The sequence below is a fragment of the Dendrobates tinctorius genome, unplaced genomic scaffold (genome assembly GCF_039654945.1).
Source record: "Dendrobates tinctorius isolate UK_male_01 unplaced genomic scaffold, ASM3965494v1 ptg000116l, whole genome shotgun sequence".
Taxonomy (NCBI): domain Eukaryota; kingdom Metazoa; phylum Chordata; class Amphibia; order Anura; family Dendrobatidae; genus Dendrobates; species Dendrobates tinctorius.
This window is the reverse complement of record NW_027361784.1, coordinates 45,668,045-45,686,142: the sequence shown is the minus strand read 5'-3', so window position 1 is coordinate 45,686,142 and position 18,098 is coordinate 45,668,045. Positions and strand designations below refer to the sequence as shown.

Here is an 18,098-nt window from a genome sequence, read left to right as displayed (position 1 = left end):
TGTACATACATTACATTACTGATCCTGAGTTGAATCCTGTATTATACTCCAGAGCTGTACTCACTATTCTGCTGGTCCAGTCACTGTGTGCATACATTACATTACTGATCCTGAGTTGGATCCTGTATTATACTCCAGAGCTGCACTCACTATTCTGCTGGTGCAGTCACTGTGTACATACATTACATTACTGATCCCGAGTTGGATCCTGTATTATACTCCAGAGCTGCTCTCACTAATCTGCTGGTGCAGTCACTGTGTAGATACATTACATTACTGATCCTGAGTTGGATCCTGTATTATACTCCAGAGCTGCACTCACTATTCTGCTGGTCCAGTCACTGTGTGCATACATTACATTACTGATCCTGAGTTGGATCCTGTATTATACTCCAGAGCTGCACTCACTATTCTGCTGGTGCAGTCACTGTGTACATACATTACATTACTGATCCCGAGTTGGATCCTGTATTATACTCCAGAGCTGCTCTCACTAATCTGCTGGTGCAGTCACTGTGTACATACATTACATTACTGATCCTGAGTTGGATCCTGTATTATACTCCAGAGCTGCACTCACTATTCTGCTGGTGCAGTCACTGTGTAGATACATTACATTACTGATCCTGAGTTGGATCCTGTATTATACTCCAGAGCTGCACTCACTATTCTGCTGGTGCAGTCACTGTGTACATTCATTACATTACTGATCCTGAGTTGGATCCTGTATTATACTCCAGAGCTGCACTCACTATTCTGGTGCAGTCACTGTGTACATACATTACATTACTGATCCTGAGTTGGATCCTGTATTATACTCCAGAGCTGCACTCACTATTCTGGTGCAGTCACTGTGTACATACATTACATTACTGATCCTGAGTCACATCCTGTATTATACTCCAGAGCTGCACTCACTATTCTGCTGGTGCAGTCACTGTGTACATACATTACATTACTGATCCTGAGTTACCTCTGTATTATACTCCAGAGCTGCACTCACTATTCTGCTGGTGCAGTCACTGTGTACATACATTGCATTACTGATCCTGAGTTACATCCTGTATTATACTCCAGAGCTGCACTCACTATTCTGCTGGTGCAGTCCCTGTGTACATACATTACATTACTGATCCTGAGTTGGATCCTGTATTATACTCCAGAGCTGCACTCACTATTCTGCTGGTGCAGTCACTGTGTACATACACTCACTGGCCACTTTATTAGGTACACCTGTCCAACTGTGTGTTAAGACTTAATTTCTAATCAGCCAATCACATGGCGGCAACTCAGTGCATTTAGGCATGTAGACATGGTCAAGACAATCTCCTGCAGTTCAAACCGAGCATCAGTATGGGGAAGAAAGGTGATTTGAGTGCCTTTGAACGTGGCATGATTGTTGGTGCCAGAAGGGCTGGTCTGAGTATTTCAGAAACTGCTGATCTACTGGGATTTTCACGCACAACCATCTCTAGGGTTTACAGAGAATGGTCCGAAAAAGAAAAAAAATCCAGTGAGCGGCAGTTCTGTGGCCGGAAATGCCTTGTTGATGCCAGAGGTCAGAGGAGAATGGGCAGACTGGTTCGAGCTGATAGAAAGGCAACAGTGACTCAAATTGCCACCCGTTACAACCAAGGTAGGCAGAAGAGCATCTCTGAACGCACAGTGCGTCGAACTTTGAGGCAGATGGGCTACAGCAGCAGAAGACCACACTGGGTACCACTCCTCTCAGCTAAGAACAGGCATCTGATGGCTACTTTCAGCAGGATAATGCGCCATGTCATAAAGCTCGAATCATCTCAGATTGGTTTCTTGAACATGACAATGAGTTCACTGTACTCAAATGGCCTCCTCAGTCACCAGATCTCAATCCAATAGAGCATCTTTGGGATGTGGTGGAACGGGAGATTCGCATCAGGGATGTGCAGCCAACAAATCTGCGCCAACTGTGTGATGCCATCATGTCAATATGGTCCAAAATCTCTGAGGAATGCTTCCAGCACCTTGTTGAATCTCTGCCACGAAGAATTGAGGCAGTTCTGAAGGCAAAAGGGGGTCCAACCCGTTACTAGCATGGTGTACCTAATAAAGTGGCCAGTGAGTGTACATTACATTACTGATCCCGAGTTGGATCCTGTATTATACTCCAGAGCTGCTCTCACTAATCTGCTGGTGCAGTCACTGTGTACATACATTACATTACTGATCCTGAGTTGGATCCTGTATTATACTCCAGAGCTGCACTCACTATTCTGCTGGTGCAGTCACTGTGTAGATACATTACATTACTGATCCTGAGTTGGATCCTGTATTATACTCCAGAGCTGCACTCACTATTCTGCTGGTGCAGTCACTGTGTACATTCATTACATTACTGATCCTGAGTTGGATCCTGTATTATACTCCAGAGCTGCACTCACTATTCTGCTGGTGCAGTCACTGTGTACATACATTACATTACTGATCCTGAGTTACATCCTGTATTATACTCCAGAGCTGCACTCACTTTTCTGCTGGTGCAGTCACTGTGTACATACATTACATTACTGATCCTGAGTTACCTCTGTATTATACTCCAGAGCTGCACTCACTATTCTGCTGGTGCAGTCACTGTGTACATACATTGCATTACTGATCCTGAGTTACAGCCTGTATTATACTCCAGAGCTGCACTCACTATTCTGCTGGTGCAGTCCCTTTGTACATACATTACATTACTGATCCTGAGTTACATCCTGTATTATATCCCAGAGCTGCACTCACTATTCTGCTGGTGCAGTCACTGTGTACAGACATTACATTACTGATCCTGAGTTACATCCTGTATTATACCCCAGAGCTGCACTCACTATTCTGCTGGTGCAGTCACTGTGTACAGACATTACATTACTGATCCTGAGTCACATCCTGTATTATACTCCAGAGCTGCACTCACTATTCTGCTGGTGCAGTCACTGTGTACATACATTACATTACTGATCCTGAGTCACATCCTGTATTATACTCCAGAGCTGCACTCACTATTCTGCTGGTGCAGTCACTGTGTACATACATTACATTACAGATCCTGAGTTACATCCTGCATTATACCCCAGAGCTGCACTCACTATTCTGCTGGTGCAGTCACTGTGTACATACATTACTGATCCTGAGTTACATCCTGTATTATACCCCAGAGCTGCACTCACTATTCTGCTGGTGCAGTCACTGTGTACAGACATTACATTACTGATCCTGAGTTACATCCTGTATTATACCCCAGAGCTGCACTCACTATTCTGCTGGTGCAGTCACTGTCTACATACATTACATTACTGATCCTGAGTTACATCCTGTATTATACCCCAGAGCTGCACTCACTATTCTGCTGGTGCAGTCACTGTGTACAGACATTACATTACTGATCCTGAGTTACATCCTGTATTATACCCCAGAGCTGCACTCACTATTCTGCTGGTGCAGACACTGTGTACAGACATTACATTACTGATCCTGAGTTACATCCTGTATTATACCCCAGAGCTGCACTCACTATTCTGCTGGTGCAGTCACTGTGTACAGACATTACATTACTGATCCTGAGTTACATCCTGTATTATACCACAGAGCTGCACTCACTATTCTGCTGGTGCAGTCACTATGTACATACATTACATTACTGATCCTGAGTTACATCCTGCATTATACCCCAGAGCTGCACTCACTATTCTGCCGGTGCCGTCACTGTATACATACATTCCTCTGACTGTTGTGTGCCATCTGTAGATCGTGCAGTGTTCGGTGTAGTTAGTTATTTGTGTGGAGTGATTGCATCAGTGCAATAGGAATATTAGTCATTGTGCTGCCACATCATCCGCATGTAGTGCTCCTGCTCTATCCTGTAGCCTAGAGGCCTGTTGTGACCATCGTATTTCTGTGCACTCTATTGACACTTATACATTTCTTGTGTTGGGAGCAGAGGTCGTTATCACTTTCTGATATCCGCCGCCCTCCCCTCGTTCCCTTCTCTCTCATCTGTGCAGTAAAGTCAGGAAACCTTGTCACTTTGTTAAACATTAGCGCTGCCTTGCGCTCCATCTGCCGGAGGAGCCTGCCTGACTGATCCCAGGCATATGTTCCTGTTCTGATTGTCACATGTTTAACTCCCTGTTGCCCAGATTTCCCCCTGGAGCACGGCGGCCTCCTCTCGTTTTCTGCATGGTAGCAGCAAATGGCGGGAAGAGGAGTTCATGTTGCTCAGATTTCGTAACCGCATTAGCTTGTCACATGATAAGCGATCCCCTTTATACCACGCTTCTGACTTTAACATAATGCACTGGGCTTACCAGCAGTCCTATGTAAGAACGCAGGAGAAAGTAATTTTATGGAGAGCCACTGATACAATCCACAGTTTTCGGGTATAACTGCTTTGAAAACCGCTCCGCCGCCTTCATCCGCTCAGGTGATAAATCCACGGTCAGTGTCTGTGTGACCTCTCCTCCTACGGGAATGAGGGTCCGCCGTGTGAAGAGATCAGCGTGCCTGACCCCCCCCATCTATCTCTAGCTTTTTGTTTTGCACCTTGATTTTTCACCTATCCTGCGCCCATGGGTTTCCGCCACCGTTTATTTATTATAATATTATAAAACCAATTGTATTAATTTGAAAATGAATCTTTCCACCACTAATTAGTTACTGCGCCCTGGAAAAGCGTCACATTGATTTTGCTCCTTGCAAAGGTTTTGACTGACACTCAGTAAAGATGGGGCCCACAGTGGGTCCTATTCCCCCTCGAATCAGTAAAGTCCCCCAGCGTGGAGAAGCTTCCATCTCTGGTGTAGGGCTTCAGCATCATTGCCTCTGCAAACAAATAAGCATTCTGCGTCCCTCCAGATGGTCCGAGGTCGCAGCAGGGCCCCGACGCGCTCTGCGAGGACCAGATCCAGTGACATCAGTCCGGTAATCTCGGCTCCTGCTCTGTGTTTGCTCCTGTGTAAATTGGTGATAATGACATTATGACTCCAGTATTTCCATGGGTGCTTCATGCTGTATAAGTGCCTGGTAATAGGTGACACGTGGTGATTGTTCCCTTTTATGTGACACTGCTGTTCTCAATTAAAGGGTCTGTTTTCATCTTAATCTTATTTGCGTTATCTACCTACCGGTTTAACCCTTTCATGGGAGAGAAGCATTAGACGCCAGACATCTTGCACTCTCTACTTGTATTCTCCAAGTAATTATGATTCGAGAGTAGACGCGTTCTTTGTAAAGTGTTCCGTTTTGGCCGGCCCACTTAAAGCAATTTTCCATGGGGTTTCCTCTTGTATTGAGTCCCTTTTGCACAACTGTCCATGTCCATCAATTGATGAGTTGGCAGCTGATTGGCATCTGTCTGTTAATGGTCATTCAAAGCCAAAGCTACTGTGAAAGATGGCTGAACCTGTCGATTTGGTGGGAATGGTCTTGCATTTTCTTGATAACATCATGGGGAAAAGAAGGATGGCACATGTCAGATTTCAGCAGTAGAGGAGTCTGACATTGCATTATTCCCACCTCCTCTATTGAGAATACATGCACACTTTGGTCGAGCATGCATGGATATAGAAGTCAGGAGGAACAACTCATTGCCTTCTAATGTCTATGGTTTTCTTTAGCTCTAAGCTGTAATTTTATAGGGATTCTTCTTACCCATAATTTTGTTGTGTCTTTGGGTCTAAACTAAGGGATCATCATAAGATTAACTATGTGGTTTTCCTACTTCATCCATACTTTTCCTATTTTTAAAACTGAGGCTTCCATCTTCCCATCCCATCTAAGATGGAATCTAAAGTAAAGTGCTATTCTCATGGGGAAGGAAAAAACCTGCCCAAGAATGTAATAAAATGTCAGACAGCAGCCTATCCTAGTCAGGATCGTTTGCACTTTGAAGAAACACAAATCACCAGTCCTCTGTCTCAACTGACAGAGGAGCTGTGTTGTAAACACTCATTCTTCAGAATGCCTAGTAGAAGGGCTTTGACAGGAGGAAAAATAAATTTTCTCTTTTTCTGACTGAGCACAAAGCCTTTTTTCACCAGTCTCAGTCTTCCATGTGCAGCCTGCCATGTTGTAAGGGAAGAATTGTGGATTAAGTCCGCACTGCTGACCAAATCAAAGCTAGACATAGTGAAGAAATTAATGGTGGTTTATTCAACGCGTTTCACAATGTCGATGTGGATACCCTGAAGAAGGAGTCTTATAGACTCTGAAACACGTTGAATAAACCACCATTAATTTCTTCATTATGTCTGGCTTTGATTTGGCCAGCAGTGTGGACTTAATCCACAATTCTTCCCTTACAACATTCCTGTTATGGTCGCGTGTCGACCCGTGGATCTGTAGCAGCTGGCATATACACGCTTTCAATACACCGGTATCAGGTGAGCAGTTCTCTGTTGATACGATACTTTTAAATCGTGGGATAAGACCCTATCTGCGCTTTTCTTTTTCCTGCTAGTTTTTGTTACATGTGCAGCCTGCCAAGGAGAACATTTATTTTTTCTCATGTCACTTCCCTTTTCCTTGGCTCATCGAGGCATATGTGCTTATGATACAGGTCCTCGGTCAGTTGAGACACAGGTCTCGGGAGTTGTGTTTCCTCAGATTAGTCCATTCTGGCATGTAACTAGGTCAGCCTGCCGTTTGAATTACATGACAGGGCTATTTTTTTACATTCCTTGAGAGTCGCTTTAAAGGGGTTGTTGCACGGGCAAAGCAAAATTTGGCCCCGGAGGCTAAATATGTAAAACATAACAAATTTAGTCATACTCACCGGAATCACCATGAATCCAGTGCAGGCTGCTTAGTTGTCTTAACAGAGACATGAAGCAGTGATTTCACCGTTCCACCAACCATTGGACCACTGCTGCTGTTGATTAGTTGCATCGGTCACGTGATTTCAGGAGTGCTGTAATGGATTTTTTAAGATTATGTCCTGCTCAAAGTCACCTAACATGCTGCAGCCAGCAGTAGCCTTCTGGTATTTGGCTGAAAAGTGACATCACCACTTCCTTTTTCCGCACAGAACACGGAGCAATCTGCTGGATTTAGGAGAGTGCCGGTAGGTGAGAATGACTGATTATTTTTATATTTTACATATTTAGTCCACTGGGCAAAGTTTAATTTTGGCCGAGCAGCCCCTTGAAATCCCACAAAGACATTAAAGTATGTCGCGAGCGACTGACAATCTGATGTATGATGGATGGACTCTGCCCTGATCGATTGTGTCGAGGAAGCGAAGGCTTGGTCAATGGGGGTTGGAAAAGATTTTACAGAACACGTTTTGAGCTGTCAATGGGGGTTGGAAATGATTGCAGTCGGCCAAATGTGCGTTCAGCCCACCTCTGTCTGATATATTTTGGTCTTGTCTACATGAAATATGTAGTCTCTCTCGTGTAGTCATCTATCTCTGTCTACTTGCTGGTAGCTGCAGCCTCTTCTTCATCCTTTAGCCTAAAGCAGGGGAGACTTCACGATATCATCAGTATTGTTTGATTTATTTGATGGCTTTGGCCTATTTTTATCGAGCACTTTCATCCCTGCTGCAAAAATTTACTCCGGCTCTGAAACGTCTATTAAAAATTAAACCAGAGCAATTTAGAAATGAAAGCAGTTTGGATCCTCCCTTGTGTTTCATCCGGTAATCTAATTAAATTCACCGACCAGCTGGGATATGACGGTTGGGTAGAAGCTTCTGCATTTATCATGATTACATGTTAAGAATAGTCTTCAGTGTAGTTAAAGAAACACTTCAGGAAAGTCTGATACACTGATAAATGCCCTGTGCAGGGTCTGCGGGGGCGGAGCATACATGACAAGGCAGAAGTGATGCTCCGCCCCCGCAGATCTTGCTGAATGTATAACTATGCGTCAGTTTTACCTGTGTGGCTTATTTAATGTGTTCCTCCACTGTAGTGAAAAAGATTTAGAGGGGGAACCTTAGATTACCCTGTATGTGCATTTGTTTGTTTTTTTGATACCTGGATAGGGGGAATATAAAGGTCAGAGTCTACAGAATTAGGATTATTGTAGTGTTATGAAGACTTTCTTCTCTTATCCACGGTCTCCAATCTCCTCTAGAAAGCTGTAAAGAAGAATCCACATTCATCACTGTAATGATTGCCCAGAGCAACGTGACAGTAATCAAAGATCGAGTACCTGCGGCAGGTAGTGAATCACTGGATCAGATGGCGCTGCGCTAATCATTGAGGAGGTTACAGAGTTACACAGTGGAAAAAGCAAGGTCTTTAGCAGCACAGAGTATTTCAGGAGAGGGGTGCGCTGATCTTGTGGCTGTTACGTAGTTGAAGGAGGAGGGGTATTTCAGGAGAGGAATACACTGATCTTTTGAGAGCATTCAGATTGAGAGTAGAAGTATCGGAGCCACAGCAACACAGAGGATTTCAAGAGGAGCGTGATCATCCTGAGAGAGTTAATTTGTCCTTAGACCTTACTTTTTGGATGCATGACTATCACTCCGATTCCCCACACACATGATATGAACGCCTAGCTCAGACTGAGAGTTCATGTAAATTCAATGGGCACAGGGTAAAGAGAGCTGCCTGGCTCTGCGGCTTATGGCGCTGGAGAACAAAAGCATCTGATGTCAGCAAGTTCAGCTGACTTTCATTTAAAGGGTATTCCCATCTCCAGAATCCTATCCCAAGATGTAATTAGAAATCCAATTAGAAATGTAGTATAGTTCTTCTGATTCGCTATGTCACTTACCACATGTTCAGGTCATTGTGTTAGCTTAGGTATCCATGGTTACGACTACTCGCAACAAGCTAACTAACTGTCACTGTATGAGTGGTTGTAACTGCAATGCCCTGCACATTGGTTAAACAACATCGCAAATCAGAAGAACTATACTATTTCTAGTTGGAAGTATTTGTTGCTATTATCAATATTACACCTACTACATATTGAGATAGGATCTTGGAGATGGGAATACACCTGTAATGTGTTTAGGGGGCAGATTGACTAGAGTCCCCTGATGGAATAATGAGAAGAGCCGGTAGATCATGACATCCTGAAACGCGTGAGCTCGAGCCAACTCTGTAATGGCCTCGGTACTTCTCTTACCTATAACTTACTTGTTTCTTTAGAACTGAAACTTTTAAGTTTTATCAAAACCCATCGATTCCGGGAGAAATCTCCACTTCAGACAGACGCAGCAGACGACTCTCATCCCGACATCATACGCTGTATCTTGAGTTCATTAGATTGTTCTTCACACGAGTGTTTATACCGAATATACATCAAGTAGAGCGGAGCGCGTGAGACGCCAAGGCTAAGACACCGCCGGTACATGACGAGTCAGAGGATTTGTCTTTATCGACATTGATTCCCGGGGATAATGTTTCCGGAAACTGTAAAGAAGTAATATTGTAATAAACCCGTCTGATGAGCTTCCCGGTGGTGGAATAGAGCCAGGAAATGGCTTGTCGCGTGTGCCCCTCATTCTTGTAAAATTTCTCATCCCTTACGTGTGGTGTTACTGGACACTTCCCTGCAGTCCCAAGGAGTCCACTTCTGAACCCATTTTTGACCAAGAAGTGCAATTTGAGATTCGTGTAACGGATTTCCATCAACTATTACAGCCCGTTTATTATATTGTGCTTGTGAGCAGCAGATTATGTACTAACCATGGAGCAGATTATGTGGCTAATGAGCAGCAGATTATGTGGGTAATGAGCAGCAGATTATGTAGCTAGTGAGCAGCAGATTATGTAGCTAGTGAGCAGCAGATTATGTAGCTAGTGAGCAGCAGATTATATAGTTACTAAGCAGCAGATGTGTAGCTAGTGAGCAGCAAATTATGTATCTAGTGAGCAGCAGATTATGTGGCTAGTGAGCAGCAGATTATTGTGCTTGTGAGGAGCAGATTATGTACTTACCATGGAGCAGATTATGTGGCTAATGAGCAGCAGATTATGTAGCTAGTGAGCAGCAGATTATGTAGTTACTAAGCAGCAGATTATGTAGCTAGTGAGCAGCAGATTATGTAGCTAGTGAGCAGCAGGTTATGTAGTTACTAAGCAGCAGATTATGTAGCTAGTGAACAGCAGATTATGTAGCTAGTGAGCAGCAGATTATGTAGCTAGTGAGCAGCAGATTATATAGCTAGTGAGCAGAAAATTATGTAGTTACTAAGCAGCAGATTATGTAGTTACTAAGCAGCAGATTATGTAGCTAGTGAGCAGCAGATTATATAGCTAGTGAGCAGAAAATTATGTAGTTACTAAGCAGCAGATTATGTAGTTACTAAGCAGCAGATTATGTAGCTAGTGAGCAGCAGATTATGTGGCTATTGAGCAGCAGATTATGTAGCTAGTGAGCAGCAGATTATGTGGCTAGTGAGCAGCAGATTATGTAGCTAGTGAGCAGCAGATTATGTGGCTAGTGAGCAGCAGGTTATGTAGTTACTAAGCAGCAGATTATGTGGCTAGTGAGCAGCAGATTATGTAGTTACTAAGCAGCAGATTATGTAGCTAGTGAGCAGCAGATTATGTGGCTATTGAGCAGCAGATTATGTAGCTAGTGAGCAGCAGATTATGTGGCTATTGAGCAGCAGATTATGTAGCTAGTGAACAGCAAATTATGTGGCTAGTGAGCAGCAGATTATGTAGCTAGTGAGCAGCAGATTATGTAGCTATTGAGCAGCAGGATATGTAGCTAGTGAGCAGCAGGATATGTAGCTAGTGAGCAGCAGTTTATGTAGTTACCGATCAGCAGGTTATGTGGCTAGTGAGCAGCAGATTATGTGGCTAGTGAGAAGCAGATTATGTAGCTAGTGAGCAGCAGATTATGTATCTAATGAGCAGCAGATTATGGGGCTAGTGAGCAGCAGATTATGTGGCTAGTGAGCAGCAGATTAGCTAGTGAGCAGCAGATTATGTGGCTAGTGAGAAGCAGATTATGTAGCTAGTGAGCAGCAGATTATGTATGTAGTGAGCAGCAGATTATGTGGCAAGTGAGCAGCAGATTATGTGGCAGGTGAGCAGCAGGTTATGTGGCTAGTGAGAAGCAGATTATGTGGCTAGTGAGAAGCAGATTATGTGGCTAGTGAGCAGCAGATTATGTGGCTAGTGAGCAGCAAATTATGTGGCTAGTGAGCAGCAGATTATGTAGCTAGTGAGAAGCAGATTATGTAGCTAGTGAGCAGCAGATTATGTGGCTAGTGAGCAGCAGATTATGTGGCTAGTGAGCAGCAGATTATGTGGCTAGTGAGCAGCAGATTATGTAGCTAGTGAGCAGCAGATTATGTAGCTAGTGAGAAGCAGATTATGTAGCTAGTGAGCAGCAGATTATGTGGCTAATGAGCAGCAGATTATGTGGCTAGTGAGCAGCAGATTATGTGGCTAGTGAGCAGCAGATTATGTGGCTAGTGAGCAGCAGATTATGTAGCTAGTGAGCAGCAGATTATGTAGATTCCCACCAGCCATTACAGACCATTTGTTATATTGTGCTTGTGAGCAACAGAGCGGGTTACGTACTTACCATGGAGCAGATTATGTAGTTCCTAAGCAGCAGATTATGTATAGACTTTCCTGCCTCCCTCGCTTATGGTTGTTTAGTGGAGCAGGGCATTGAAATTATAATGTATACTCAGTATCCCTAATCCTGCTCCTCTAATCAGCACCATTAGCCGGCGCTGTCTTGTATTGGTAATAGAATCATTTTACCTGATGGAAATAAATCTTATGTCTTATTTTACTTGTATTATCACCAGAGGAGTTCCCTTCCTCAACCGTAGATGTAACAGTCTATGCTTAGTGAATTTACTGTGCACTTTCCCAAATCCTCGGCTCCTCATGGGTGGGGCTATGGGCGGTAATTTCAGCTGTTGAGATTACTATGAATCAGGGTTTATCTTTGGGGTAAGCGACCACCTAATATTTCCCATTCATTCTATACATTTCTCCGCACCCATTAAAGTCAGTAATCTTTTATGTAGATGCACTTCCCGCCTCCTGGAAGGAGACCTCCCCCAAATGCTCTAATAGTATCAATGGACAACTCCTTTAAGCCTAAAGATAAAGTAGAACTTGCTTTACCCCAGGCTTGTAACGATTTTATAGGGAAGGACACAACAAAACAGGCTCTCAGCAATCCTTCCTGGTGAACGGGTATGGAGGTGGGCTACATTACTGTATAGGGGTCACTTTTTATTGTGGAGTAAAAAAGTAAAACAATGTTCACAAATATATTAACACTTCAATGTTTTTGTGTTACAGATGTTTTGGTGGACGGGAAACCATGTGACTGTGACATCATTGCAGACTGTAGGGTTGGCGATCCCATGCACCTTGAAGTCAAGCTGACCAATTGCAGCAGCAGCGCGGTGGGCCCGTTTGCCCTCTCCGTCATCCCGTACCAAGACTACCAAAACGGGGTCCATAACTACGACCTAAAAAACATGGTCACATTCGTCGGCTCCAGCACCTTTTTTATTGGCTCTGTGAGTTTTGTCCGAGGTCATTGATCCATTCCGGAGAGTAAAGTTCTGAATTTATAAACTACCTATACTTCAATGTGGGGTCAACTCAAAAGTGTTCCAGCTTTATACCGCATTTTATTCTCGTGCGCCTCGCAAATTTTAACTAGCTCAAACCTAGTTTTTCAAATTTCTTAGTAGATGTGGGCTTGGGGTCTAAGGGGTAGGCTAAGTGCACACATAGCAGAAAATATCTGCTGAAAAACCTGACTCCCTTCCCAGAAACCGCGCGTTTTTTTCTGCTCGTTTTCCGCACGTTTTCTGCGCGGTTTTTGCGCAGAAAACGCGCGTTTTTTATGCTTTTTTTCCTCGCGTTTTCAAAACGTATAGAAATAGCCAGAAACGCGGAAAAATCCACGAAATTTATGAGCATGCTGCGTTTTTTACGGCGATGCGGTTTTTTTCGCGGTAAAAAAACGCATCAGTATGCACAAAAAGTGCAAAATGCATAGAAATTAATGGGAAGCTTTTTTAGCGGTTTTATTGGAAAAACCGCTAAAAAAGCGCTGTGTGTGAACACAGCCAAGTTTCTCCTTGTGGAGAGTGACATGCCAAGCCTGGCATGTCAGAATGAGGAGACTTATAGGCCATGCATGCTCCTCTGATCAATTAAATATGCATATTGTCTCTTCAGAGAGAATCAGGACTAAAACTCTAGCTCCACCTATTGGAAGCAGCGATCCTAAAAGTCAATATTGACCCTTTAACGAGCCTTGTAATATATCTTAGGATAAAAGCCAATCCAGATTCTCAATTTGCAGACACGTGTTTTGGGGTATTGAACCCTCATCAGTGCACAGTATGAGATCTGATTTGGCTAGATGAGAGGCTTTGGACTAAGGTCTAAGGAGTAAAGTTTCTCCTTGTGGAGAGTGACAAGCCAAGCTTGGCATGTTAGAGTGAGGAGACTTATAAGCCATGCATGCTCCTCTGGGGAATTAAATATGCAAATTGTGTCTTCAGAGAGGAAGAGGACTAGAACTCTGGCACCACCTGTTAGATGTGGGCTTGAAAGTTTTAAAGGGTTTGTCCTGTGAAAATGAGTTATCACCTCTCCATTAGAAAATGGAGCCACAGGTGGGGCGCCCGACTACCGTTCCGTTAATTCTCCATACAGCTGCCGAAAAAGTGCAGCGCCCCGTAGATAGCGAATGGATCCAGCATGCACACTGCTGCTCCATTTCAACAGCTGCCAGCTCTGCCGACTGGTTTGGGTCCCAATATTCGGACAACCCCAGATTTTATATGTTTTCGTCTTCTTTTCACTGAACAATCCCTTTAAAGTTTTTAATCGTTTAGGTCTTTTTTTTTGTGGTACACGAGGTTTTATTCTTATGACATTATATTTTACTGGGTTTTTTTGTGATACCAGAGGAAAATGTCAAAATAATTAAAAAGATAATATTTCACTTTTTTTTTTTTTTTTAAAGTGAATCTGTCAGTAGTATCAACCCTCTTCAGCTTCCAAGACACAGGCAGCCAGTGTCTGTGTGTGGGGGGGAAGAACAGCTGAGCTGACAGCACTACAGGAGGAGAGTTGCAGATCTGTTTGTAAAGAGAGAAATTTCAGTTCTGCTGTACTGTTATTTGTAATCACACTCAGCTCTGCAGTGTTCAGGAGAGCAGACTGTCAGTCATTACATGTCTCACACTGGTAACTCCCCCTTCCATTTGAAATAAGCTCTGGATGCAACTTCTCAGGCAGCTCTTGGCAGACCCTTAGATCTTTACAGCTTTAGAAAAAGACATCGGATTATAGATATCAAGGTATCATTTGTCACCTTATCACCTGCATGCCCATGTAGACGGCTTAGGAAGGAAGATCCTACTGACAGATTCCCTTTAAATGTGATGTCTTGACATTACAATTATTTTTATGAAAGGAATATATACTTTTAAATGGTTGAAGAATACTGAGTGCAGCTCTGAAGTATGATACAGGATGTAACTCAGGATCAGTAATGTAATGTATGTACACAGTGACTGCACCAGCAGAATAGTGAGTGCAGCTCTGGAGTATAATACAGGATGTAACTCAGGATCAGTAATGTATGTACACAGTGACTGCACCAGCAGAATAGTGAGTGCAGCTCTGGGGTATAATACAGGATGTAACTCAGGATCAGTAATGTATGTACACAGTGATTCCAGTAGCAGAATAGTGAGTGCAGCTCTGAAGTATGATACAGGATGTAACTCTGGATCAGTAATGTAATGTATGTACACAGTGACTGCACCAGCAGAATAGTGAGTGCAGCTCTGAAGTATGATACAGGATGTAACTCAGGATCAGTAATGTACTGTATGTACACAGTGACTGCACCAGCAGAATAGTGAGTGCAGCTCTGGAGTATAATACAGGATGTAACTCAGGATCAGTAATGTTCTGTATGTACACAGTGACTGCACCAGCAGAATAGTGAGTGCAGCTCTGGGGTATAATACAGGATGTAACTCAGGATCAGTACAGGATCAGTAATGTATGTACACAGTGACTGGACCAGCAGAATAGTGGGTGCAGCTCTGGAGTATAATACAGGAGGTAACTCAGGATCAGTAATGTAATGTATGTACACAGTGACTGCACCAGCAGAATAGTGAGTGCAGCTCTGGGGTATAATACAGGAGGTAACTCAGGATCAGTAATGTAATGTATGTACACAGTGACTGCACCAGCAGAATAGTGAGTGCAGCAATGGAAAATAATACAGGATGTAACTCAGGATCAGTAACGTATGTACACAGTGACTGCACCAGCAGAATAGTGAATGCAGCTCTGGAGTATAATACAGGATGTAACTCAGGATCAGTAATGTAATGTATCTACACGGTGACTGCACCAGCAGAATAATGAGTGCAGCTCTGGAGTATAATACAGGAGGTAACTCAGGATCAGTAATGTAATGTATGTACACAGTGACTGCACCAGCAGAATAGTGAGTGCAGCTCTGGAGTATAATACAGGAGGTAACTCAGGATCAGTAATGTAATGTATGTACACAGTGACTGCACCAGCAGAATAGTGAGGGCAGCTCTGGAGTATAATACAGGATGTAACTCAGGATCAGTAATGTAATGTATGTACACAGTGACTGCACCAGCAGAATAGTGAGTGCAGCTCTGGGGTATAATACAGGATGTAACTCAGGATCAGTAATGTAATGTATGTACACAGTGACTGCACCAGCAGAATAGTGAGTGCAGCTCTGGAGTATAATACCGGATGTAACACAGGATCAGTAATGTAATGTATGTACACAGTGACTGCACCAGCAGAATAGTGAGTGCAGCTCTGGAGTATAATACAGGATGTAACTCAGGATCAGTAATGTAATGTATGTACACAGTGACTGCACCAGCAGAATAGTGAGTGCAGCTCTGGGGTATAATACAGGATGTAACTCAGGATCAGTAATGTAATGTATGTACACAGTGACTGCACCAGCAGAATAGTGAGTGCAGCTCTGGAGTATAATGCAGAATATAACTCAGGTTTTCCTTTTTTCTGCAGGTCGAGCCTACAGAACATTCTGTCTGCTTCGGTTCTCTTCTGTTTCTATACACTGGTGATTTTTACTTGGACATAAAGTTTCAAGATGATAACTCCAGGCGAGAACTGCCCCTCTCATGGTTCTGCCTCCCCAGCGTCCACATTCGCGCCATTGACACTGTCAGTGAAACTCACCTTTGAGGGAACCTCAGGGGCCGGTCACATCTATGTATAAATGTGACACTATAAGCCGGGGATTGTCAGTGTAGCTGTGAGATGAAACTGAGACCGTCCAGTGAAGGTCCGGACTACAGATCAGCATGGACGTCATCCCGATCCTCATTTCCATTGATTGCATAGCTACGTTTTGTCTTCTGGCAGTCTGATCTTGGATGGCGCCAATACCTATCTCTCCCTTCTAGCCGAGCGGGTGGTTGAAGATTTCCAGACACGTCTTGTGTTTACAGCTAGGATATAATGGCGGCTCCTTCACCGAGACCCATCGTACGTCCAAATTTCAGAAAACAATTATCACTGCTGACGCCTTGTTTTCTAAAGGAGCCCAAACATTAGATGTATGTCAGCCAAGCCAATAGATTTAGATGGGATCAGGAGACTATACGAAGGCGCTCATATCCTCTGCTGTCAGGGAGAAGAAAGATCAGCCATGCTGGAGTTCCTGCCAGATATTTCCAGAGGTGTCTTCAGCCGCTTATTACCCTCTCCCCATTGGGAAATCATGACTGCCAATCCTAGTGTACATGAGTTTGGGGGACTCAGGTGGGGAACCTGTTAGCCAAAGTCTCTGGCTTTTCGTGTGGACCCTTTTATCCGTCTTCTTCGACCAATGAGACGTGTGGGTCCAATTGATGTCTTAATCTGCTGACCACAATAGTCCCTTTTACAGTATTTTTTGGCAGCTCCTTTTGGGTAGTTGTGAAAGTTATTTCACTCCTCTCCAGTAAAGCAGAGCTATGGGGGCGACTGTGCTATTACCCCCTGACATTATCACGTCAGCACAAGTGTTTCTTTGGAGATTTAGTGATGGCCGCTTCTGTATCTTGCCCTGATGTAACTGTATTACTTACAAGCTGAATAAAGCATGGTGGAGTCCGTATCATTTATTACTATTTTATTAGATTGCCGCCCATTGCCGGTGTGAGCAGCGGTGACGCGATTCGCTTACTTGCGGTTAAGAGCCAACTAATACCTGTATTCAAATCGGATACATGCCATTACACGACCACCCTTATCGGTGTCATCAGGGAATTAGGACTAGTCCTTGACTCAATTAATAACAACATCCATGGTGGGCTAGAGCCGAGAGGAGATTAATTATATTCTTGGTGGCTCAAGGCAATGAAAGAATTAATGACAACATCCCTGGTGGGCTAGGGCAATAAAGAGATAAATGATATATCACTGCAGGGCCAGGGCATTTTTGGTACGAATAACATCCCTGATGGGCTAGGGTAGTATTGATGATTGAACTTCCTATACTGAACCCTGCGGTCTCCTTAGTTTTTGACTCCTCTGTTTTTGTCTCCTTTTAACCCATCACCCCTCCCTTCATCACCAGATTCCGCTCCCTGTGTGCCCCTTCACAAGCTAAATGTCCCCATGTGCAGTCAGTTGACTATCTGTTTTGGGCAACCACCGTTTCAGTCCCTTGGCAAAAGTGTTCACAGAAAGTCTTGGTTGCCATTCAGTCGTCCATTAATGGGACAAGTAATGATGTGAGGGTAAAACATGATGGAATAGGACTCCACTTCATCTTGATGACCTTAAAGGGGTTGTCTATATTTTTTTTTCAATAAACAGGCCCATTGTTGTCCATGGTGCATATCTTCCACATATTGGAGCTGAATACTAAACTCAGACCATAGAGAAGAGCGGTGCCGTTTCTGGGAGAAAATTAGAAAAATAAACAGACCGTCTTTAGCAACCCCTTTAAGAAGACAATAAAGGATAAGCCAGAAATGTCCTGAATATGTGTTCCCACCACATACATCGCCATTGGTAAGGCAGGTATGCTTAAGTCTTGTCCCCAGTTTACTCTGGAAGCTATAGGGGAACTCTGACTTTGGGCAG

The 18,098-nt window shown here is 43.7% G+C and overlaps 1 protein-coding gene across 2 annotated transcripts in view; it reads left to right on the top strand.

The window, feature by feature from the left end:
* TRAPPC9 (trafficking protein particle complex subunit 9) overlaps positions 1-17,124 on the top strand; it is a 691,224-nt gene extending 674,100 nt beyond the window's left edge. The window contains exons 22-23 of one of the 2 annotated variants that reach the window (XM_073590384.1): positions 12,258-12,481; positions 16,029-17,124. In XM_073590384.1, the coding sequence (XP_073446485.1) occupies positions 12,258-12,481; positions 16,029-16,208 (404 nt within the window). In that variant the 3' untranslated portion in view covers positions 16,209-17,124. Of the gene's footprint in view, positions 1-12,257; positions 12,482-16,028 lie in introns of those variants that run through there. The other variant, XM_073590386.1, reaches the window with a different exon arrangement.
* Positions 17,125-18,098: the final 974 nt, after the last annotated feature.